The 26393-nt window shown below is 38.5% G+C and overlaps 2 protein-coding genes across 2 annotated transcripts; one reads left to right on the top strand and one right to left on the bottom strand.

The window, feature by feature from the left end:
- The first annotated feature begins 636 nt into the window (after positions 1-636).
- LOC136417183 (uncharacterized) lies at positions 637-11250 on the top strand. Its single transcript, XM_066402748.1, has 2 exons — positions 637-1182; positions 10793-11250. The coding sequence occupies exons 1-2, from the start codon at positions 919-921 to the stop codon at positions 11147-11149; spliced, it is 621 nt and encodes a 206-aa protein (XP_066258845.1). The 5' UTR covers positions 637-918; the 3' UTR covers positions 11150-11250.
- Positions 11251-23623: 12373 nt separating this feature from the next.
- LOC136417503 (immediate early response gene 5-like protein) lies at positions 23624-26227 on the bottom strand. Its single transcript, XM_066403218.1, has one exon. It carries the CDS (start codon positions 25913-25915, stop codon positions 25055-25057), a length of 861 nt encoding a protein of 286 aa, XP_066259315.1. The 5' UTR covers positions 25916-26227; the 3' UTR covers positions 23624-25054.
- Positions 26228-26393: the final 166 nt, after the last annotated feature.

The following is a 26393-nucleotide window of genomic DNA, read 5'->3' as shown; positions in this document are numbered from 1 at the left end:
CGTCGAAAATCCACAGTCTTCTTCAGGATTTGGTCCTCTGGTTTTCTAGATTCTTTTTGAATAATTCTGATTTCTTCTAGCAGAGTCTCGATTTGATTGTTTTCGACTGTTGCGAACGCCTTTCTCTCGTCGTCTTCGTTCGAATTCTTCATGTTTTTCCTTTTGCCTGCGTTACTCTCCTTTGAGATAGCATTGTTCTCGTTCGTCTTTTTGTCTTTGAAATTGCTCAAGCAGTTTCTTTATTTCAGACATTATTGATTCAATCGACGACACTTCTTCGCTCACTTCTGAGATCAAAACGTTACACTTCTCGTTGCGCCGATATGTGAAACTATAATATTCTTTAAACCCTAAGAAACTCAAAAATGTTATTTAAATACTATTACAACAACAAATAATAGCAAATTACTTAAACTAAGATCCCCACGGTTGAGCTCCAGAAACGCACACCCTGTATATACATAGATGGATCTTTTCTATCAAATTTATAGCTTTTTGATGATTAGACGTATGACAATGATATTTGACGATAAGAAGTTTTCCTACCACTACAAGTTCATCGCTTTTTCTACCATTAAATAGATATTGCTGCTGCTTTTCCATGTCGCACAACAATTCATTCATCGATCGGCAGGCACCATTCATCAAATCTTCTATCAATAATTTAAACATGTTTCGCATACCACGGAACTGGCAACGTTACAAATAAACGGAACCGAAGCCGTTCCGAAATTACCCGACTGCTGCAACGAACGCTTATTTTTATCAAGGAAGAGGACGAACGAACCGGTTGCGGCAGCTGCTTGGTAACAGCGTCAATTTGTTGTCTGTTATACGTTTATAACGATTACGTTTTACTGTCGATGTTATATGTTTATAACGATTACAAAATCCGCGGAACTGTGAACGATATTTTAAATGAGAATAATGAGTAGACGGACAAGTGTACTATGGAACTTCTTCAACCCAGATGAGGGCGACAAGCAAATGGCTTTGTGTAGAATATGTGGAATATTATTGTCGTACAAATCAACGGTGACTAATTTAAAAAAGCACATGGTCAGAAAACATCCTCAAGTTTCCATTACAACTGGGGCGATCGAGGACGATTATGAAGAGGAGCAGCAGCCGGCGTCGAACGACGAGGAAGAATCGAATGAAGACAATTCAACTCAAGTTAAGGTAAAAGTCATATCTGACAAGATTTTATGTTTTATGGAATAATTTATGCGTTACATAGTTTGTTCTCTAGTAAAATTATATGATTGACTGAAAATCGAACGTTTCTAGGGATGAGCGTATTTGTCATTTATATTCCTTCAGTTCTTGCAAGTAAATGAAAACTTATAACCAGTGACGGTGTAATGTGGCAACACAGCCCGCATGGTTGTTATGTATTTTCTAATTATTGTAACGACCTCTTTTGATATTCAGAACAACTACCAATCTGAATTCTATCACTGGATTATCAGATCGTTTTTGGTTTAAGGTATGTATGTATGTTCTCTGATTTCTTATAAGATGGTGGAATAATGCGACGAATATCGTTCCACCACTGATTTCCCAGAACCGAGAAAGAATGATAGAAGGAAAGAGGGTAAAAGATACATAATTTGGGGTCGAACCCTCTCGTAAAAGTGACGTCACCACAAAGATCTGTCGCTCCATCTGTCGCCTACGTGCAGGTCAGATCGTTGCACGTGCCATTGACTCACTACGTTGTCGATGGCAGCCGACGTAAGTCGAGAATGGACTTGCTCTGGGAGGGCCACCAGTCAACTGGTCTTATAATATAACTGATGGGCGATTCTTCAGATGCGTGATGCCTCAATCCGTCTCCCTGTCGCTCACTAGTTCTTACGTAAATCTCTTTTTATGCTTTGTTCATAAAACAAAGAAAAACAACACTTCGAGGGCCACCTTGAGACAGTTTTTTAGAGATATATGGAGATAATGTTACATTAATTTTTCCTTTCACCTTTTTTCTTTCTTTTACTACACCTGTAAGGTGTCCTAAATTCGGCTTCCAATAAGAAGATTCTCAAAAATTATAAGCAATACGAAACCAATTAAATCTCGCCGCCTAAAGACGAAACTGTAAAATGGTACTCGATTAGTTAATCGACTTAGCCGTTCTAGCTAATATAATAATGCTCACAATTCCAAACGAGACTTTCATCCGTTGATGAAAGTGCACCATTTGCAGTAATTAAATTAGCTCAATTTATTTCTGTTAGACTACTAACAAGAATCGGAATGTTCGTATTACTTCAGTAGTTTTAATTACTAAATACTAATAAATTCTGATTAATATCCAATAAAATAATAATAAATAGAACAAATATCCGAATAGAAATTAAAATTTTTCGAAAGCATGGAGCCACCTAGCAAAGTGGGACACAATCAACATACTTTTTATCATACAGGACACTTATCAGTTTTTATTACTCATTATGGCAACGTTTTACAGATGACGCTATGTACTTTTAAACAAAACAGATAATGAATAGTAAGAACATAGTAGTATGACTATAGTATATTATACGCTAAGAATGTAAAATGTATCATGTCCCGTATGTTCACGAGTCGCGCATCTTCGAGAGATCTAAGACGCGAGGGTCATAAAAATTTCACAATTGCGGTGTAGGTATACGATTTTTTCCACGTGATACAATTACACTAAACTCACCCAAATGCATGTTTGATGTTAAATAAATTAAGAGTCATGACGTTAACGATGATGATCAATGATTACGGTACTTATTTCTGAGACACCCTGTGTGACTGATGAGATGTTTTTACCGTCATAATTCAGATATAACATTACCTCAACTGTATAAGGTGAAGCATCTGTTTGAAGCAATGGATCGAATGCAACGGATGCAAGTCATAGTCTTTATCGATTTGTATGCCTGCATACATACATACTTATGTATATACATATATACAGCCACTATTGAATTTAACGTTTCAAATTACCCGTTTGAGCATCTAAACGGTACCCATATTAATCTCAGATAATCTGACATCAGTATTTCCCATTTTGTTTGTGCACACGAGCCGAATGCTGACGATTTATCAAAAATCCTTGTTATTATGAAATATCATCAGTAATTTAACCTCCTAACATTATTATTTCAATATAGGTACCCTTTCATATCTCTTTTGATTATTATCACTTATTGCTCGATTGTATATGTATGGGATGATAGTCGAATATTGCATTTAAACTCATGGCACCTTTCTCCACGTATTCGGAATTTTCATTTATATCTTATACCATTTTTTCCCGTCATCAAAATATTCACTCAACAATAGTTACAGTTTTTTATTCCAATACAGCACCAATAACGATGTCATAAATACTTACATACATATCTATTTATGTAACCATTTAAGAAATGCATAGTACTATACATATGAATGTTTCTGGGACACCTTATATAAAATGCAAAGCAAAATCTAAATAGTGGTAAATATTAATGGAGTCTATACTAGGGTGCATGAGTAGAATTTTTAAAAATATGGGGAACCTTTTCTTCATTCCCTTGATATCCATTTGCAGTAATATTTATCAACATCATAAATTCATCGATGCACAATAGATATATTTCAGCCCTCATGTCTATTCAGATTGTTTCCTCTGGTGCTTATCAGTAATATGATGCATGGTAGTATTCATATTTTCCCACTACTTGCTGCACCCAGAAGCTGTTTAGCTTCTTTATCGAAATCTACGAAACTGGCGGAGTTTACTTGACCCGGATGGAATTGAACTGTGCATAGTTGCCACTTATGCAGATACGTCGTGTATTAAGGAATTTTATAAGGCATCAAGTATTTACCTTGCTGATTATTTGCTTCAGGCTTCCGTTCACTAAATAGTGCATGAGTTGCTTTGAATGCATGATGCATACCTACTTAGAACTCCTTGGGGGAGCTCGGATTTTGACCTTTGGTTGCCAATGTAGTAAGTCGAGTGGATTAATCCATCTACGTACCTCTGGCGTGTGACATTGCTAAGACTAATTAATTTTTTTCGTATTAAATCTAATCATCCCATTTCATCTGGAAATCCCCAATTACGTAATGTGTAAAAATCAACATCAATGTCACGGTGACGCAGTGTTTCTAAAGCATCTGTTAACACAATCTAAACAATTCAATAGCGCTCTTCCATTACATCAAACAACTCAGCCCGCCCTCTCCGCCTCTGGCCTCCGGGCTGTTGTTGGGTACAAGTACCCGTGTCGAATGAAATAAAAAACAATAATCAGATTGCGACGAGCGCATCTGAAGTAATTGTGGCAACGCTGCATTTGTGGTACGATGGTACGAGGTACGAAACGAAACCAAGTGACCAGATAATGTGTTTGCTATCTTTTCAGATACGTATCGCCTTATTATTCGAGGCAGTTAAAACCGAAGGTCGTGGCGGTAGTACTATACGGCAAATATTTACAGTCTAGAAATCTGGCTGGTATGCGCAAGCGTGGGTCACCTCGTACTCTCGACCGTACCAGAGTACGACCTTTCATGGCCGGATCAAACCGCCTTAAGTCTAAAGTTTGATTTTAAGCGCTTATTGGTACTACCAGTACCGCAGAGTGGTTTTGCGCATCATCGCAGGTCAAAATACGGTGTATCTATTTTTTCGAATTGACCGATGATATCATTTCACCATCAGGATGTAATTTAATAGTTTTCGAGGATTTTTGTTGCTTATTTAATTAAAAATTGTTCGTGTATTTTAGATTTTTTAATTTTAGATGGAAAAATGAGTTTCTTTTTAGTGTGTAGGTATATGTTATTCCAACTTAATAAAAATCTCGGCTAGCCATGTAAAATGTTTTTTCCTGGGATAAATTAAGGAGGGTGACATTTGATAGATTACAAAAGTTTAGTCAATGTCAAATTTTGATAGTTCTGTACCAAATTTTTGAGCGCTTGGCTGAATAGTTGAGGTTAGAAATTTAGTACATTTCTAATAAATTTCATGTTAGTCGAATTTCTAACCCCGAGAATTTGTCAAATGCGGTCAACTCTTATGGTTAAAAATTTGTTTTTCTGCTTGTTAAAATGGCGGATGTTACGTCGTACAAATTTTTTTCCATTAACATACTGTTTTGCTCTCCATATTTGAAGAGAAGTGATTTTTCTGATTAACTTTCTCTACGAAAACGCAGGATAATTAATCAAAAATTGAATCAAAAACTAATCTGGATTAAATATTTTACATGAATTCATATTTATCTCTTGCGGTACCTAAATCTCTGTAACGTATGACAAATCGAGTATCCATTTTTGTACTGCATGTTTCTGAAATTATCAATTAACACGTAAATAGAGTGGATCGAAATTTTAACTAAGTGGAGACCTACAAAATTGAAGATAGTTAAATTTAGAACAAAACTGAGTAATTTTAGAAATATTCGTTAGCCAAGCCATGCCATAAAAATTAGATGTTGCCCGAGTGGTGCGGTCATAGACATGGATTGTACATACAGAGACTCTGGCCCATAACAGCTGATTTTATGAATTCATAAAATAAGTAATGCTATATAATTACAATAATAATATAATGAATAAATAAACATTAATTTGATTGGTTTTAAAATTCCTTATTAACTATACAGATGAAGTGGGATAATTATTGTGGAATTCTCATTTTCGTTTTATTTTTTATTTGGCTCAGTTCTGTCTACTTATATTATTATCGGTGACCATCCTACTTAACACACACCATAACATCATATACCTACCATTTCCTTTTTCTGACTCATACTTGTCACTTTGATAAAGCAAATTAAACGTTTCATGACTAATACCAAATTTTTCGTATACACTTGTAACGGTACTTTGGCGCTTAAACTTAGTGAATATTTTCCTTATTGCAGTTTCATAATTTATGTTAATTGTTGGAATTTTTTTAGTAATTTTTAGTATTTAAAATTTTCCCAATGACTGATATTTTGCGGTAAATGTTGAATTTCTATAACATGACACAAGTATGTCAGGGATTTAATTTTGTTTAGATTTTCAGACAGTCATGAAAGGCGTTCGAGAATCGAACATTTTTACCATTAGAACCATTTCTTGCGTGCACTTTCTTAGATTTTACACTTATTTAATCATGATTAAGCCTTATTGTTTGTGTTCTAAACCCGTCTTGACGATTTTATACATGCAAGTCTCATGCATTTTAATTGACCGATTATTTTCTTTTTTCTACTCATTTTTCTCAATTTCTAAAGACGGCGATACGTCTACCACTTACTTTTTGCAGTTTGGCAACAGAAAGTTTCAATTAAATTCAATTTAAGCTTTCGCGAGATTTGCCGCTGAATCATCGTGCGACTTCGGAAACTCGAACGCAAACGCCAAGACATTCCCGGTATTGTCAAACCAAATAAAATTTTAAACATGCGATTTTTACCTGTTTTCAGCCGGGAACCATTTCGTACGACGATCATCACGTTTCTGTGAAATTAACCTTCAACTCCGCACAAACTTTTCCAAATAGTTTTCACATTTTCACCCGAAATTTGATATTTTTCGTTAGCGAAACGGGAGGAGACGCGAAGACGCCATTCATACTGACAACTGAAGCGTTATTGTTTTGTTTGCAAAGCCTTCTTACTAACCTTAGTTATTCATCTCTAATACATTTTAACTTGCCATTTATTTTCGTGCTTCTAATCATTTTCCCTAATTTCTGAAGACGATAATGGTCACACATTTGCCATTGACTTTTTGCCGTTATGTAACTGAACATTTTACTTAAATTTGAGTTTCATCGAAGTCTGCTTCTCGATGACCGTGATGTGACAAAGCTTCGTGAGCGATTTAAATTTCAAGAGTGGCTTTACCATTCCGTCACCGTCTGAAGGGGCAAAATATATCATTGCCGGTGATATCAATCGGTCAGAATAGTGTGCAAATCCAGCACTTCAACAGGCCCTGTGGAGGCTTACTCTCAAAAAACAATTATTTCGAAATACCAACTTTGCTTTTTTACTGTTAATTACTTTTTTGATAAGTCAACCGCCCGAAATCCGCATTTTACGATAAGTAATTAACGTTCTGGCTATAGCATTCGGATTTCGAAAAGTTGATCGTGATCCTTTTATCATTAGTGTTCTCAAGAAGCCCTTGAATGAAGTTATAGCACCCGGTTCAGGTAGAAAATCTGTCGGGGATCGATCCCATCACTCCGTTGTCTGCCTGCGTTCGTTTTTTATTTTCAGACTTCCGGTCTGAGCCCGAGCCTGGTTCGAACATCCGGTAAACAAAAGTATTTCAGTAAAATAACCATCACCGGGCCGGATACCACCGCGATCAACTCCTTGGCTAGGCGATCTATTTTAAATAGAGTCGTATGTTATATTACGACTTGCAACCGCATGCCTTTATCAATCCTCATCCTCGCTTTCCGTTATGCGATCTACCATGCGAACGCAAACGTGTGGGAACGCCACTGAAGCGAGAAAGCTTTTAGTTATTGTCATCACACTAGGTGGCGCTGGAGGCTCGATTATCGAGGGGTTCGAGCGGAGGATGGCGCGCGCGTATAAACAGGTTTAAAGACCTTTAGCTTTATCCAATTTATTCGAAGGATGACGATTATTTGGAGCACGCCAGGCGTCTACGTTTCGCTTTGTTTTGGCAGCCGTGGCGTTTTGGGAATGATGCCTCCGAATGGATGGCGAATGTAAACGTGGAAAATGACATGTTTTCCGCACGGTGCGTTTGTTCTTAATCATACGTGATACACAGACGTGATTCATACGTCCAAGAATTGCTTTTTATTTATAATTTTACATGCATCACTACAAGGATGGCCTTGCAGGCTCTGATCATGTTGTGATCATAAATACTGCCCCCTCGGTGTGTTCTAGTTATTTGAGTTTAATATTATTGAAATATAAGTTGGTCTAAGTGAGCTCCTTTCAATTCAATGCAAGATAAAAACATCAAGAAAAACAGTGCACTTCAGTGTCGGCAGGGGTACAGCCCCCCCCCCCCCCATAGCTTCTGTTGGTCTCGTGATCGACACCTCCACGAGGTTATTTACCCACGGCTGTCTGATGAGGGCCAACTAACGCGAAACCGGTAACGGCCTGACTTGGAATTCGGTACCTTCCAATGCAACATGCAGTGTTTGTCAATGCAGTAGTGAGGCTTACTGTGCGAATTCTTGAGGTTAACGGAGTTCCTTAGATTTAACCGTAGAATTTTAACGTAATTTTATTCCAAGTTTACGCCAACAACACGCAAACTTTACGTGAATACTTTTGTTATGCCTCCAAAATCACCGGCGTTAATAGCCGTCTTAAAGTTAGGGCTTCAACTCCTACTCATTACCTGCGTTGTGATGTAAATAGCTAAAACGACGAGTAAAATCCTTGCATCTTTCATACGAAATTATGCACATTGAAGAATTGAATAAAATAAAACCATTGCGCTATGTATAAACCTTGAGGACCATGGGCGATAGACGACACAGTACCGCTTCTTTTCGTCGGCTTCCTCAAAAAACAAGTTCCATAAAAAACAAGTTCCTCAAAGAAAACAACCTTCCTCAAAGCACAAGTTCCAGCTTAATATTTGACCTTTGATTTTAAGTAATTAAAGAAATAAAATTATTTGTTCGTCTTTAAGCATGTATACGGTTTACTATGACGGTCACGCTTTCCACTCTTGTCAATCTATTATGAACAATACAATGCACCGGCCTCGCCTTTCACTTTACTCTGCTGTACCCAAGTCTGGCCAATCAGCGGGCTCTTTGAAGTATTTAGTTCAAATTTCTAATGTTAAACGATTGCGTACTATATCTTAGCCTTTAGGAAATTTTACTTGCCTGTTATTGCAGGTCATGACAATCAAGTACTTATAATTAAGTCGTATTAATGCGTTTATTTAAACCTCATTAGCAGCGATTTTTCCGAGAGCACATACTCTTAGCTACGTTATCATTATGCTCATGAGTGGTGAAGACGCGCTTAGTCACACGAGATGACACATTATCAGGGTAAAGCAGCGGGCAAGGCTGCGACTGTCTCACGACTCCTTAAATTAGGAATCTAATTCCCTTTATTCGAATTGCATTCTGTATAGTTTCAGCTAATCTGCGATGATTAACTAAGCCTGATGTTGGCAACTATTACGTAATATTAATAAACCTTTGACAAAACATGATGCAAGATTGGGGTAACAGTGGTGAGTCATAGGGCCCTTGTTATAGGGGCATGATTCAAACGTATGTATAACAATAAATCGTTCCCCTTCAATTTCATTTTTCAACGGATTGACCCTTCCGTTCGTCCCCGATTGTTCTAACCCTCGAATTTAAGCCCTTCGACGTCTTTACTTTATTATGAACCTGTAGCTTTAATAAGGCGACAAAAACGACACATTTCAGTTTACTCAATTTAATGTTTGTTCTATTTACTGTTAATGAAATGATTCTCCGTATCGATAAGGAGGGTGCTTATCTCGAACGGTCAGCAAAACCAACTAGATTACAACTGGTATTTTGTGCTCTTGTGGGGCCAGAACTCGCAAGATTGGAAACGATTGTGTAAACAATCCAAGACAAATAATGCTTTCAGTGTTGCACACTACTGAGCTTACCTTGAAGCAACTGGATTTTGGTATATTGGTTTACACCAATTTTTTTCATTCTCTTCTCTAAAATGTTAAGGAAGTGAAGTTCGTGCCTTAATTCTTCCCGAAGAGTTCTAGTGAACACCGCTTGAGTTACTCACTATTCAATCCCCGTAGAAGGGGCCTATTTGAAAACTACCACCTTTACCTGTCGTCGCACTAATTTACCAAAATTATTTAATCTCCTTAACTCTTGATTAACTCGCGCAAAGACGCGAGCTAAGCAAGAGTTAAGCGCGTTAAGCGCACTCCACGCGCGTCCTACGCTCGTTCAACGCCACTAGTGATCCGATTTAAAGAATAATAGTTGAGAAATGCAGCTAACGAGGTCCTCTTTTAAATATTCTATCGGAAAACTGTACTTTCCGTTGAACATTTTTATAAATATGTTTCTGAGATTTAAAATTTCGCCTCATGGAGAGTTAATAAAATTACTCGCAGCTCCCTTCAAAAAAATTATTGACGTGTTCTAGGATTCTTCTTAAATGTTTTACAATCAAGAAATAGTTGTTTATTGGTGTTTTGAGTCACAATTTTCCGCGACCTTTGATAAGATATCACAAGGTATGTATGTTAAAATGAGATGACTCATTCGTGGTGCGACTCATTAAAATCCGTGTGAATAAGCTTTGTAGTGCGTAATCACCATATTAACATTAAGATTTGTTGAAGAAGAATCGTTTTCATATGCCCGTTGCATCAGGCAAAATTTAAGCCTACTTAAGGTTAAGCGACAGTCAGTACCGGCCTAGGGGGAGGCGAAGTTGGGCGACGGCCCACGGTGCAGACCAGGACGAGCGGCGAACTTTCCCGGTTGACGGTTTTTCTTGAGAATAAGGGGCGGCCTTTAAAAATTTCGCCCGGGGAGCCAGATTTGCTAAGGCCGACCCTGGCGACGCTTAAACGTTCTTTCTCTCGTATGCGCAAAATGCCTCACCACCTTTAAAAATGCACATATCAAGCAATGTTTTCTCACATTTCTGTATGTTTCTCAATGATTTCAAATAATTCATAATCAGCTTCACTTTTCACAGTCACCTGCCCCGTAGCAATGCCTAACGGGGTTAGGAACCGAAGCTCCATTTTCTAACGCCTAAGAAAATCCATATTTTTATAATTTCAGATTAAGAGGCAAGTGGAAGAGTTCGACGAGTCTTACCACCAAATCGAATTCATCGATGAAGGAGACATGGTTAAGGGCGCTACAGATGAAGAACAGTTGCCAGCATTCGAAGAACCGTTCAGTAAGAACGCCACAAGTGGACGTTCTCACAAGAAGAGGAAGGTCTTGGCTTTGGCATCTCCTACCGTCCATAACAGTGCTGCTTCAGAACCTGGAGAGACCGAATTTGACGCGTGGGCTAGGAGTGTCGCAATACAGTTGAATAATATGGACGTGTGTAGGGCCCTTAACTTGCAAATGCAGTTGCAGTCTCTTGTTACTAAGGAAAGATTAACGTATGAAAGTAAAAGGAAATGAATTATAACGTTACAAACATTAAATATTAATGCAATGAACAAAATGTTTATAGTTACAAATGCATAAAATAAACTGATGAAAATATAAAAAATAAAAAATGTAAAAAATAAAAAATATAAAAAATAAAAAAAATAAAAAAATAAAAAAAATAAAAAAATAAAAAATATATATAACCCATAAACATATGGACAGCGAATTAATTAAGTACTTCTACACTAAATGAATATTAAAGTTTTCTGCTTAAATAGGTAGTATAGAGTATGTCCAAGAGGTGTTCACATGGGGATCTCGTAAACGAAATCAGATGGAGACTTGACAGACCTCACCAACAAACTTGTTTAAGTATTATGAAGATTATGATTCAATTCAGAATATCTACTTAGCACTCACTTCTCTAGCTTTGTCTTCTACTCAGATCATGTCAGTAATGCCTGATCCCCAACTGAATTTTATGGACTTTTTTGTTCCTATAAAAACGCACAAGTTCAGGGTTGCTCTTGGTAATTTCAATATCTTAGCATGATACCATCTCTTTCTCGAAACTCTGAAAACGTCAGTAAAGAACATTTACTGTATTCCCATGAAACACTTATGAGAAATAAACATCAACCAATAGGTGCTTTCTTAACGGATTCCGACGATATACCTGCATACGACCATTATGATTTATCGTCTTCTTAAACGAGTGAAATCGACCATTTTGCACCATCTACCATAAATCGGAACGAACCATTTAGTGAATTGCAGCCATTAGAATCGCAGAAATAGAATTGGGCAATCTCATCTGCATAATGTTTACAAACGAATTCTACTACAGTGAAACTAGCACGATGGTTCAAAGATTCGTCATTGAGCAAACAACCAATTACCTTCAAAAAATCCTACCACCAGTCGGATCGGTATACCTATGTATTACTGAAATAGATACCATTCAACCGATTATACGCCATTTCGTAACACTAAGTGTCTACTGAAACTTTCACTTTAAACCTTAGCGAATTTTCTATACTTCTGCCTACTTACGATTTTTTAACTTGAAAAGTGATAGGCAGAATGAATTGTTCACTTTGTCGTTGCATGCATAGAAACTTCTTCATTATAACTGAAGCAACGTCTTGAAGAATAATTAGCGGAGAAACCATTTTTTCGGATTATATAGGAAGTGTCGAAGAGCTGCGATGAAAGTTCGCTGTTACTGGTTTAAGATCCAAGAAGGAATTTGTCATTAGTAGAATGAATACGTTGTGAAAAAATAATGGCTTTAAAACAACATAAAAACGAAATCTGATGGGTTTAAATCGGGATTGCGGGAAACAGCAAACCTAACAATCTAATGGGGAAAGATCTGGTGAACATGCAGGCCACAAGAGGATTTTTGATATTTCCACCAAACTGCAAAACTGTACCTTAACACGTAATACAGCAACGTACTTAGGAAAAAACTCTGAACTCAGAAATGGGAAAATCCAAGATGGCGCGCGTAAGAAAAACAAAATTGATTATGGTTTCCGAGAAACGAAATGTCGGATTTCAAATGTGACATCGCCACGTTGTAGAAGAGGCGAAGTGTTAATCATTTTGAATTACTTCGGCAAATAAACTGAGGAAAAAATAAAAACCTTTTCCCAAAATTTTGGTCTTTTTTGAATATCTCCGAAGGTCATAGGAAATTTTGAAATTTTAAAATTGCATACTCTAGACTTCTAAATTGCGCAATTTTGCCCAAATTTAACCGACCTCGTATCTATTATGGTTGCCGAGATTCTTGTGATTGAGCTCCAGACACCCTGTGTACATAGGAAACAATAAAATTGTATTTAATTCAAATAAATCATCCACAGATTGGTGGGAGGCGAAATAGGTAAATAGTGAGCAAATTTATCTACTGTCGACATTTTATCGTGCACTAGCGGATTGAGCATCATGAGGTCATCCGATAAGGACTTTCATGACTCCATCGAAACGAAATATTTACCAGAGATAGTCGCCATTATCTCAGTAACTAAGTCACTGCAGATTGCAAGAATTATCGTGCATGATTTGCACCTGCTTAACCTGAATTAATGCAAATGAAAGGAATAAAAGTGGTTATAAATTATATGCAAAAAGGATTAATGGTATACCATAAAGAAATGCGCTTGTGTTGCTAATGCGGTTCGTTAAAGCCAGCGCATACTGGAAAAGCATTGAAAATAGTCACCTTTCATTAAAGTCCAACAAGAGTGTTAAATATAATTTCTGACCTACACTGATGTAAGCGTTGGTTATAAAACTGATCGGCTCTATAGAATGGATAGGTCGTGGGTGATGCCGTTTTTATTCCAAAGAGAGAGTTTAACTGTTATATAAACCATTTCAATCGGGTCACAGTTTCTATTATCGCTGCCAAGCTCGTGCTTTATTAAATTCTGGTTTTGTCTTTAAAAAGCAACGAAGTACACGAAGACAAATTTAGCGTTTACGGTTTCCCACCTACATGTAATCAACGTGATCCTACACCAGCTCGGTCGCCCGATACAGTAAAACGACCTAATATGGTCACGCAAGTTAGAAGAATAAGTTGACTTTACTTTGGAATAATTAATCTGTGCGCGTATTAGTGTGCGATTTTAAGCGAGACTGTCATTTGGTTGAGCAATTTACCTTGGGCATAGTTTTAGTAAAATGGCCCGAGGTGGGCTGCATTACCGCGAACAAATACGTGGACAGCATTCAAGAAAGCTGGGAAGCAGATATTTCATATAATTTCGGCCATGAAAAGATACCATCGAATCTACAGAAATTTCTATAGCAAGAAGGTACTCTACTATCCCCATGAGGAGGCGTTCTGTCACCCTCCCAGGAAGCTTTCTATCACTCTCCTAGGAGGTCTTCTATCACCCTCCCAGGGGGCGTCCTATCACCCTCCCAGAAGGCGTTCTATCCCTCTCACAGGAGGCGTTCTATCGCCCTGACCAGGAGGTGTTCCGTCACACTGCCTTCGCTGCCCCAGTACTGAAGAAAAAAATAAAAACGGAACCGCTAATCAGAGTTGTGTTATTCCAGAAAGATCAAACGTATGGGACCGCGAATGCCCATGTACCATAATGGCGGTATTTAGATGAAAAATGCATCTATCTTAATGTGTTTCGAGCTTATAATAAGCTATAAATTTTGATTAGGCATTCCGGCAGTTTGTTTGCGCCACGCTGCGTATTTCGAGCCTCTCTAAACTTGGAAAACGGAAATCAATGATCAGAATTTCATTCAACCTTGGCATAAAAGATTTGATCGATAATTTCTATGTACATAAACAGATAAGCAAGATAATGATAATTTTAGCCGAGATTTGAATGGTGCCACCTGAATCGCGTGTGAACTTGATGTTCGCCCCAATCAATAACTGCTGAAAATAGGTTGAAATGATGCTTGAATAAGAGGAATTGTATAGTAACAAACGGAAAACGTAAGAAATAAGGTGAAGATAAGGTGTACATGAAAGGGAATAGAAAGAGACCTTATCTTCTTCAGTAAGAAAGAAAGAAGATATCTCTCTTCTCTCTTCTACATTAGTTGTAGCCAATGAAGATGGCTTTCTTGGGCGAGAGTTATGTTGCATCGCATATACCTGCGAATCTGACTGTACGCATGCGTTGCTTGCCCCCATGCAGCTGATCCATCATATGTTAAGCTGGGCCGCTTGATCGACATCTGTTATCACGCCCTCGATGGTCCTTTAACCAAATCTGAGATTCCACGTAAAACATCAAAATTCCCTCTTCAATTTAACGTAAAAACATTGTTACTGTTGAGAAAGGTAACGCGTTTCATCGATGGGTCGCAATGGAACCTCTTTCGTGGCGCATTCTTTACTTGCACGCTTGAAACTTCTAACGACCGCTTTAATTTTCCTACTGCGTTTTAGGAATTTAACGATAAATAACAAAAAACTCGTACATTGCATTATATCAACAAAAATTATGTTCGTTTCGTAATGCTGTTGGACCTTTTAACCTTGAACAGATACGGATACTAGTAAGATACGAATATTTAAATTCCTGTATTTATTCATCGGCGATTAGTAACGAAGTCCTTGTGAAATTTACCATCATTCCGCAAAAAACTCATGTAAAAACCTGGTCGAGAATAACAGTTCGAGTTAGATATAGAACTACAAATTAAATGAAATCCCGTTCGAGCAAGGACGGAGCCTTTGGCTGATTGATTTCCGGATTGGTACTTCTCACGTCGCAAAATGAAAGTTATTTTTAACAATCATGATGTAAGTAGCGATTAAGCACTTTTTTTAAGGTTGCGCTTAGGCAAGCGCGCATAGAAGCGCGCATAACAAACGCATCATTAAAGAGTGCGCATGACAAGCGCATTATTGCAAAGTGCGCATAGCAAGCGTAATGCTGTCAACATTCATCGCCATGCGCTAAGCTTTCTCTGAGATCCCTCATTTCGGGTTACGTGTCATATTGTGGATTACGTTACAAATTCAAGAGGAAAAAGTTTATCTACCACCCAACTCTCATTCGCATCATTGTTTCTGGGACACCTTGTACACAAGATTAGCCACGCAACCCATTGATTTGGGGGGTTCCATTTGAAATAGCGAGGTTGGCAGCTATTTCCGGTACAACCGGAAGTGCCGCCATTTTGTAAATATTTTATTCGGATTCAAAATGGTCGATTCTAGCCTGAAACCAAATTTCGTTGGGCTAGGATGGCGGGAAGTCGAAAGTTTTCTGATGAACATGTTGTGTGGTTAACCTTGTACGCGGCTGGGTACCTACTATTAGACGGACCGGGTACTTCGTAGACATTACTATATATTAACGTAACATTATTACATATAACAAGTCTCTATGCATGTTCCTCCTAAAGAATTTCCTCCAACCGGTTGGCGATGTCGGCGACGAAACGACCGTTAGGACCACACGATCGGCAAAAAGAGATCGCGACAGGTGTCTTCTTCCCGAACACCTGCGCGAAGATCGCAAACGAGCAGGTGAAGGTGTAACCCCATTGGCGCATCTACATAATTTATCGTATTGTCCGAATGCTTGCCTAAAAACTCCAAAGGATTAAACTGCCCTTCGAATAACCGGGATGGGCAAGGCAAACTGGTGGATTTTTTAACGTCAGCGGTGAGGGGACAGTTCGGCGAGTTGGCGGAGGGCACAAAACCCCAATAATTTCCTTAAAAAAATCTTTAAAAAAAAAGAGAAAAACCGCCGGTTTTCACTGAAATTGTGCATTTTAGTGTTTGGTTTTTTCTCTTCCTCCACTCTAGCCATTTTTTAAAACTAAGTCGAAGATTATTCAGGACATTTTATTTGTATTTCTCGGTCGGAAAATTTTTTTTTTAACGTTTCGCACAAATTTCACTTAAAATTTCTTTGCACGTCACGCATTCCTGAAATCCACGGCATCGAAGTTGGTAAACAATTCGTTATTTATATTTTTTTTACTCAAAAAAAGAAACCTTTTACATTTCAGTTAACCTTTAGGTGATCAAAGGCAGAGTCTCATGGGTGCCTACGCCTCAGGAAGACGGTGGTGTGACGCGATTAGCCACGCCTTTCCTTGTTGCTAAAAACCTTCTACAGTGTGCTCCTTTCCCGAGGCAACGTTCATTTTTTACATTTTAGCAGGTCTTTTACAATCGTTGTTACGCAAGAAGTTGCAACAACCACGCTTTGCAACCTCGATTTGCATTAAGACAGTGGCTCGAACACCAGAATAATTATGCTAAATGCGAAAAGGAAGTATCGAGATAACGGACACGTCTGCATGTTCTACTGCTAAGACAATTATAAATTAAAATATGTGGAAGAACAATAAATCATTTTCATACTCACCTATGCGTTTCATAACAGTATTAATGCGATGTGCGGTTTGAATGTCAACGGATAGCTCAATGAACTCAGCGCCAGGGCCCCTGGGAATCCTAACTAGGTCTCTTGAAACATCGGAGTGGTATGTCATATGACTCTACAGGGTGGCCCAGACACGTTGGAGCACGTACGCATGCGTGGCGCTCTGGCAAATAAAAGAATAAAGCGATTAAGCTGCACTTGCGTCGTGCAAAAACTTTCATTCCACGGGGTGTAAAAGCGTTTTTTAACTTTGTTAGTCGGGAAGAAATGTCAGTTTTTTGGGCAGACTTGAAGCCAGTCCTCCCTCCATAACATCGTTATTAAGAGGGGAGAATTCCCACAAAATCGTCTACAAAAATGGTGAAAACAAATTTCAAAACTTGAACACCCAGTAGTTCGAAGATGAAGCCATTCCGAACGTATGCTCCCACGAACGTTTTTTTTCTAATTTTGACTCGAGGAATGCCCCCTTAATTTCGCGACGTGCATTTAATAAATGCCCTGCACAGGATGTCAAAGAAATAGTGCTCCAATTAATTCTTGGATGCTACAAGTGTAAGAGGGAGATTCGGTTAAACTCGCCTCATGCAAAAGTTGCTTCCGCAGAGGGGTCAGAGAAATTTTTTAAATTTTGTAACTTGCGAGTAAATCTCCCAGTCACAGGCTTGAAGCTGCCCCTTGGGGGGGTTGGCAGCAATACTAAAACTTCATTGCTTCGGGTAGATCTGAGCCTATGCCTCAGTTTTTCCCTTATACGCGTTTCTTTCCTTACAATAATAATTTGCTTCATTTTTACAGCAAGTAGGAAGTTCGCATGAAAATTGCACTAACAATAATTCGCAAAAAAATTAATAGAATTAAAATCCTTGAAAATGCGAACTGGAAAGTAACGACACTCTCAGTATTTTGCGCTCCTTTGTTCTTTATTTCAAGCAATACTCCGTATTATTTTAATGTGATTGCATCACTCCCCATTCAATTACCAATAATTCAACTATCATAACTTGATTAATTTATTATTAAAATTTTATTATAAACTGAACCGTATAATCCCGCTTGCTCTTTCGCAATGCATCGCTAATCGTTTGAAGGCTGTTTGCGTCTACCAGAATAATTCGTACGAGTGAATTGCAGACAGTTGCTTAATTACTTTGTTTAAATTTTACTTTAAAAAACAATAAACAATCATAATAGTTAAAATATAGTTATCTACCCAACAAGTGCGTTAAGTGACGCTTTGCCGCACGCCGAGAGCAATCGAATGCGGTAAAGACTCTTTTCGCACGTAGTACAGAGTTTTATACGGCGAGTACATTACGTCATGTGAGCAGAAAACGGCCATTTTATGCCCGAGTTGAACACGATACTGTCCACAGTCTCTCTCCATCAGGATATTGCAGTGTTATTGCAGCCCACGGTAAAGTATGTATAATTTGTCCATTGCAAGTAAACAGACATCCGAAGAAAAATAATGTAACACGTGCGAAAAGCCTTTCCGCACTCGTTAAGTAACTAAGTGTTACGCTCACACGTGCGGTAACAAAAGATATATACCTATAGTATATAAAAATGCCTTCCTAAACCCGTTTAGTCATGCTGAACTTTGTAGTTATCTTCCATCATAATCTATTGTTGTAACGCAATTTTTCAGTATTCGCAACGTTGTGTAACATAATCGATTTTACTTATGAGGTCGCAGTTCTCAGGGAATGCAGTCCCGAAGCAAATGAAACCTCAAGCAGCAGTACCTGCGTTCAAAGATAAACGAGTCAACCCACGAATGCTCAAGCTGGTTTTCAGGTCACCGATTGACTCATGTCCGAGAAAAAAGTTTCCGAGCGCACTTATACTTGTCAGTTGCTTTATTACGAATTAGACAAAGAAAAATGAACGACTCTGAGGAAGGTATTATGCATTTTCGAACAACCTCTTCGGCAACGGTAGAAAATGGTTCGGCGGGTCGTTGACCAAGCACAAGGCGAACGCTGAACCGATCATCAGATTGCCGTACACTTGCTACTGTCTACAATACCCATACCATCATACGGATGGGTTGCGCAGCCATTCGGTGATAGTGCCGCTTATGTAAGTGGATTCATACGTGATTAACCGTAAATTCCTTAAAAAAAACATATTTCTTCATGAACTTCCTGGAAAAAGTACGCTTCCCTTGATCGACTGTGGTGACAGGTCAAAGATATAATGAACATATGCATATAATGAACGCTATCATGCATCTATATATATATATATATATATATAATGGAGGCTATCTATCTGCGAAGAAGTTTACGGCGGGAGCGAAGCAAGCAGTGCAATTCGCCTGAGGACCCGACGTTGACACCCTGTATTGTCTATTATACCACAACATTTCACTCGATTTAAAATATATTACAGCAAACTTTCCGTTTTATCCCTGCCAAGGAATCCGCTTTGACCGAAAGATTCTTCAGTTCAGACACAGTATTTGGATTCTAAGGGAACCGAGTATGGATTAAATGGGGAACTTCCCAGCCCGCCTATATTGTTCCCGCTCTTCCAGATCAATATTGTTGTTGGCTTCTCGGGATTGTATGTATTATGGAGGAGGGTGGTCCCTAATATCCGATACCTGCGTTTAGGCCCATGACCCTTTAAATCCCGTGTAGATTTTGGAGATTTGTGCTGTTAAATGTTCCCATTATTTGGTACGTTTTAAGATAATATTAATTGATTGAGCGCGGACATTAGGGTAGCAAATGGCTTATTGGTTTATGAGGTCAACTGATAATTTCATTGAAGTTCCCATGTACCTGGTATTTTTGCATAAAATTCGCTGTTTTCCAGTAAATTAACATTTGCCTTCATTAGCAACTTTTCCTAATCACCTGCATCCAAGAAAGTAATTTCTGCTTGCAATTTTTTTTTCTTAAACAATGAATGCGAGAATGCATATTTCCATGTAAACACGAATAACGTCGGAGATATCGACCTAAAAAATAACCTTAACGACGTTGGGAGTTATCGAAATTATACAGGGTGTCCGTGACTGAACACACGAACGAGGGGGTCTCGATAATCGCAGGCTGGGCAAGCTGCGCCATTTGCAACTCAAGAACACGCCGTTTTAAAATTTTCAAAAATTCCGACTACTTTCGGAGATATTCGAAAAACACCAAAATTTTGAAAAAACGTTTTTGTTTTTTCTTCAGCTTATTTGACGAGGTAATTCAAAATGATTAACACTTCATCAGTGCAAATTCGCTTCTTCTACAATGTGGCGATGTCGTGTTTGAAATCTGACGTTTCGTTTTACGACAGCCATCACCAATTTTGTTTTTGCTTATTGGCGCCATCTAGAATTTTCACATTTTTGAATTCACCTTTTTTTCTGCAATTACAACGCTCCATCACATGTTAAGGTTTAATACTGCAATTTGGTGGAAATGTGAAAAATCTCCTTTGGCCTGCACGTTCACCAGATCTTTCTCCATTGGATTATTATTTATGAGAATTCTCAATATTTCCACCACACTGCAATAAATCATACCCTGGGCTTATCCAATACAAGTTCAACGTTCATAACGTGTAGACCTCACATGCACCTTATCATTTATGCTCTATCAACTAAAAGGGTTAAGTTCACAATCTTTGACCCGATTTTGCATAGGACTCAGTGAGCCATAATTACGATGATTAAGAAAACGAAATAATTGTTTTTTTTTAAACGCTAGTCAAATTAGCAAAACATTAGCGTACGTTGCCGTTAATCATTAATTCTTCCATTAGAAACGCATTTCCTTCAAAATTATCGAATTAAATTACCTTTAAAATGTTTAGGCTCAAGGTAAAGCCATATCAATTTGGAAAATATACTTTTTATTATTCTGATAAGCAACAATAATTATCGTTATTAATGCGAAGGCTGTAGACGTATTTAACTGCGCGTGAACTGAATGTTATACAGCAGTCGTAGTTGTACTTTGCACCATATTACATTTAGTGTTATAGGACCCATTACAGGCACTATCTTAATACGTAGATAAGTCGAATTAAATTTCAGTGATGACTATCAATTATGATCAAAGCTTCTTTTAAAATCTACAAGCAGGTCAACACTGAGCTAACAACTATTAGAAAAATCCGAATTAACGCTTCAGACAAATAATGATTCACCACAAAAATACTTTTTTTCCTTTCTCCTACAGCGCGCCGGGTAAACGTATGACGAACATGGTAATATCAGTTTGTGTTTCCCCTTTAGGTCTCGTAAAAACCAGACAGATTTTTAAAATTTAACCAGTTTAGTGTTGAAGCGTGCAGATGCGCTTAAAATGGTCGTCAGCTTTGCACAGGTAATTTCTTTGGTCACGTGACATCTTCCGACCTTGCGCATTCACCTTCCAAGAGCGGTTGTGTGTGCATAAGTCCGCAAAGGACGGTGAGCCGTAATATAATAAATATGTAGATATACATTATAATATCCATATACCGGGTGTCGGTTGGGGAGCACAACCATGGGGATCTCGGCAACCATAAGAGTTACGAGGTCGGCTAAATGAAGGCAAAGTTGCGCGATTTGTGGCGCAGGATTATGCCGTTTCACAGCTTGAAAAATCCCGATGGCTTTCGGAGTAATTCGAAAAAAAAATGAAATTTTAGAAAAACGTTTATATTTTCTTCTCAGTTTATGTGGCGAGGTAATTTAAAATGATTGACACTTCATTACTGCAACTTTTCCTCTCCCACAACGTAGTGATATCATATTTGAAATCTGACGTTACTATTTTCGGCAACCATCATCAATTTCGTTTTACCTTACGGGCGTCATATTAGATTTTCACATTTTTGAATTCAACTGTTTTCCTAATTACGATAATGTATCACATGTTAAGGTTCAGTCTTTCATTTTTGGTGGAAACATCAAAAATCCTGTTTGGCCGGCACGTTCACCAGACCTTTCCCCATTAGATTATAATTTTAAGGATTTTCAGTAACCTGAACTAACCTGAACTAATTTCCAATAAATCAATTACTGTTTGGCTAACAATAAACCGTTGAGAAGATTCAGGGACATTCACAAATGTCAAAGGCTCATGAACATATAATCGTCTGTTTGAAGCCTTAACTGAGGAAACATTAAATTTACGAATGAAACGACTTCGCATCAAGGAAATAGGTACCTGCGTATACTGATAGTGATTATTGCAGAAACCCAACGGTACTTTCAAACAATCGCGGAAGAAGAAACTAATGGTAGAAATCAGTTATTAGCAATATTTATTTACTACTTTGTGTAAAACTGTCCCGCGGAGAAACCGCCCGAGGATTGAATTAATTGACACCGATCAATAAGCTTGATATAATTAATTTACTCTAGAAAAACATATTTTGAAGTTTATTCTGCAATAAAACTATGTTGAAAACCGAACAAGTTAACGACTTTTACATTATGAATGAGAAAATACTAATCCAATACACAATAGTGAGTGAATGCCCCCTCAAGCCAGCTGCATTGTTCCGGACCCTCTACACACATTTGAGTCATAACAACGTTCTCTGTTTCTCTTGCAATGGACAAATCGTGTACAATGGCGTCAGGAATGTCGTCGACTATGCGATACTGTTTATAGTATTTATAGTAGTAAAAAAGTATGACGTCAGCTTTGATCTAAGCGCTGATGCTTAGGGCAAGGACATTCCAGAACGCCGGTACTTTATTTGTTTACATCTTCGGAGTTTCCCAGAATCGACATTTGGTGCCAGCGCACTGTTTAATTTAATTTAACAGATGATTGATTAAATTTAATTAAACACATATTTGATTTGATTTAATTAAACAAATGTTTAATTTAACTTCGTCAATTCGACAGCTGCAATTGAGATCCGTTGTCACGACAGACTGGAAATGATTTGCGTACGTAGGCAGTTCACCTTTGAACACATTGTGCAGCTAGCAACAAGACGCAAAAATAAACAAATACAATGAACGAACCATTCAAAATAACGTCAAGAATTTCGTCTACTATGCGATACTGGTTATAGTATTTATAGTAGTAAAAAAGTGACGTCAGATTTGATCCAAGCTCTGATGATTGGGACGAGGACATTCCAGAACACCGACAGTTCATGTGTTTACATCTCTGGAGTTCCCCACAATCGATATTTGGAACCAGCGCATTTTCGATTTTAATTTAATTAAACAAATGTTTTATTTAATTTGAATGCGACCCCAACAATTGAGATTTACTCCCATGTCCGACTGGAAACGATTTGCCTGCGTAGACAATTTACCTTTAAACACATTTTGCAACTAGCAACAATGTTTAAAAATAAAACATTACAAGCGGGTTCGCGTTAATCTTATCAACACAATATTTGCCGACCTTACTAGCATTCATAACGCGATAAGCAATTGGGATGAAATAAATTGAAATAATTAATGTTTGTTCGATGGAGAATACTCAGAAGCCCGATTAATCCAGCTATTGATTTGCGGGTGGGAGGTTGAATGGAAAATATTTATTTAATAAGAGCTAAAAGTAGGATTCGCAGAGTTTGACGCATTATTTTTGAGTTGAAGCACGCGCCAACGCTGCTTAAGGAAAATAAACAAAAAAAAAAAACTCGATTCTTCAAATAATTTCTTTATTTCAATAATTATCTTTAACGGCAGTATTAGTGTTCGTACAACAAATATGTATACACAAAATATTGTTAATTCCGCTTAATCCATATACATGAAATGAGACGCAAGAAAACGTATCAAAAACTTTTTACTTGGAACATACAGGGCGATGCAAGTCCGCGGGAATCTATATGCCGTTCACTTATTAAATATATCTCGTTGACGCCGGAATTGTGATATTGGTGCTTTAGCACATCTTCCCAAGATGGGCAATAGGGAGCGACGAGACGCATTTAATTCGTGAACAAGATATATGGGGGTCCTTTAAAGAATAAGAGATATATGGTTCGCTAAATTAAGGCAACTATGCCCGACTTACTGCTCATTTAACATCTGCGTTAGGACTGAAAAATATCCGAATTCCTCTCGGGACGCCCGTTGAGGGCCGAACTTTCAAAATTGGCTTTTTCTTAAACATTGTAAGACGCGTTGCGGAGGGATAAAACTGTGACTTTGTTAAGGCAATTTTTTAATCGGGAATCGTTGTCAAATTGCTGCTTGTGTCGAATTACAAATGACCTTCTTCCAAATGGTGCAGCCTATTTCTGAGGCGAAACTGCATATAAAAACGTAATAAAAATATGTAAGAAGATATAGAAAATAAAACGAAACTAAAGAAAAAATGTCTTCCTTAACATTCGCACTCCGCATGTTGGGAAGCATTTGACAACGGGTTAATTTCCCCGTAAGAAATGTGCCTGCACAGCGCCCAATTTGATCTTCAAACAACTTCTCATAATATTTACAAAAAATGGAGGATTCGGATTATTACGGAGAATTCCGTAAGCATGCGGCAATCTTTGGAAGAAATCCCGCGTCTTCACAGCACCCTGTATATACCACTTTTATGTAATATTTCTATATATAAGGAAAATAAGTTCCTAAAACGGAACCAAAAATTTAGCTAATATAAAACATATACAGCCTGTGACCGTTCACATTGAAGCCAACCCCAATCCTCAGTATTCTCACGCCAAACAATAGCGTCGACTCGGATGTAAATGACCGGTTACCTGCTCAGGTACAAATATTGGAATGTATTTGATTAATTCTTCATGGGAAAGCCCTAAGCCGGCTTCAATATTTAGGTCGCACCTTATCTCGCATCCTTCGATATACATTTAGAATTACATAGTTGGAGTCAACTACAGTTAACAATCATGTCTCACTATCACAAGGCGGCGCTTATAGGGAGTCGCCGCGCAAGTACGGCCCTGGCAATTTCCGACACATTAACATTACTAATAATTACAATATCACATTGAATTAGCACGAGGACACGCCGGACTGTCCAGGGGTGTGCCGTTTTAAGTTCGTTGTTCAAACCGAGATCGTGTTCACTTGTCGATAAATTTTCCTAAGTACGAAGTACAGTTACACCGTCATGGCAAGAAATGGCCGCTGCTGTATACTGTCAGGGGAATCTTTGGCTTGGGCCGAACATAAGTCAGGTGTGGACATGGACCTGTTGAGTTTCCCTGTTCCGTCACTGGCGCCCATACTGAAGCTGAAGATTGAAACTAAAGACGTAATTCGGTCAATTTCCATCGCGGAACCGTTTGGGGCCGTCTCCTGCTGACACCTGTCAGCTTCGACTTCCTTACTGACGATATCTGACAATAGAGTTGCGTCATCCAGGAACACAGAATCGTCACTGCTCGAGCTACTCGAACTGCTGCTGCAACTGTCACTAGAGTCTTCACTAATCTCCTCCTCGTGCCTGCTTTTCTTCGGCAGAATGGACTGTACGGCTTCCTCAGTTTCCCATTCAGCGACAGCCCTGCGTCTCTTCAGAGAGTTGCTCCGTTCCCTTAAGACCTTCGGAGTTTTGTCCAAGTCCAAGTAGGTTAGCTCACTACAAGGGGGGTAATTCTCCTTGTCTTGCTGGCTCTCCCCGCATCTAGCACAGGACGGGAGGAAATCGGGCACTGACGAGCTGTCACCGTCACTGCTGGATGATGACTGCTGGACATTTCCAGCAGTGCGTTCCAGGCCAGCCTCTTCGGCAGTTAATCCCACGAGGTCTCCTTCAGGAACTACTGGCCGCGGTTGCACAGGGACCGGTGCATGGAAATGCACCATATTGTAGGCCTCTTCCATGAATATGTATCGCGCCTTCTGGAGAACGGTGGCGACAAGCAAATTTTTGTGCAAACTCACACCACCCCGATAGGAACGAGATTGTGCAATTTTTGTTAGGGAGATTCCGATTAATCGTTGCGCTTCACTAGCCATGACGAATCACTAATGTCAATTTACTCACACACGTTTATAGTCGATTTAGCTGAAGCGTCACTCACAATACACGTGGTAGCTTATTGACACACACACACGCACTCTTACTAACAACCACTTCACCTAACTGCCAATGAATACAAGGGAACGCGCGCTCTGACATATACTTATAGCTTCGCGCAGTGACGTCACAACCTACTTTCAACGTGTGTCGTTCACCAATGAACGACGGCCTTGCCGGTGATAGTCGAAGTAGTCCGATGTGGGTGACAGCAACAGGGCGCGTTGAGCTTATAATACGTAAATACGCTGGACAAAATAACCTTTATTGGCTGGTATACTAACGCTTATTAAAACGGAAGTCCTATACAAAAGTGCTGCGTACGCAGATGCCTTCTGCATGCTCTTTGTCTGATAAACGATTAATAAACGACGATTTTGGGTATGACTAATAAATTCCGATGTTTTAAATAGACAT

This window comes from Euwallacea similis, chromosome 2 (assembly GCF_039881205.1).
Source record: "Euwallacea similis isolate ESF13 chromosome 2, ESF131.1, whole genome shotgun sequence".
NCBI classification, from domain to species: domain Eukaryota; kingdom Metazoa; phylum Arthropoda; class Insecta; order Coleoptera; family Curculionidae; genus Euwallacea; species Euwallacea similis.
The sequence above is the reverse complement of the archived record's forward strand: the minus strand, read 5'-3'. Positions and strand labels throughout refer to the sequence as shown.

Bases quoted from the DNA above. Each gene is read 5' to 3' on its own strand.
- LOC136417183 (XM_066402748.1), top strand. From the start codon at position 919: ATGAGAATAATGAGTAGACGGACAAGTGTACTATGGAACTTCTTCAAC. The intron at 1,183-10,792 runs GTAAAAGTCATA...TTATAATTTCAG, and splicing joins ACAATTCAACTCAAGTTAAG to ATTAAGAGGCAAGTGGAAGA.
- LOC136417503 (XM_066403218.1), bottom strand. From the start codon at position 25,915: ATGGCTAGTGAAGCGCAACGATTAATCGGAATCTCCCTAACAAAAATT.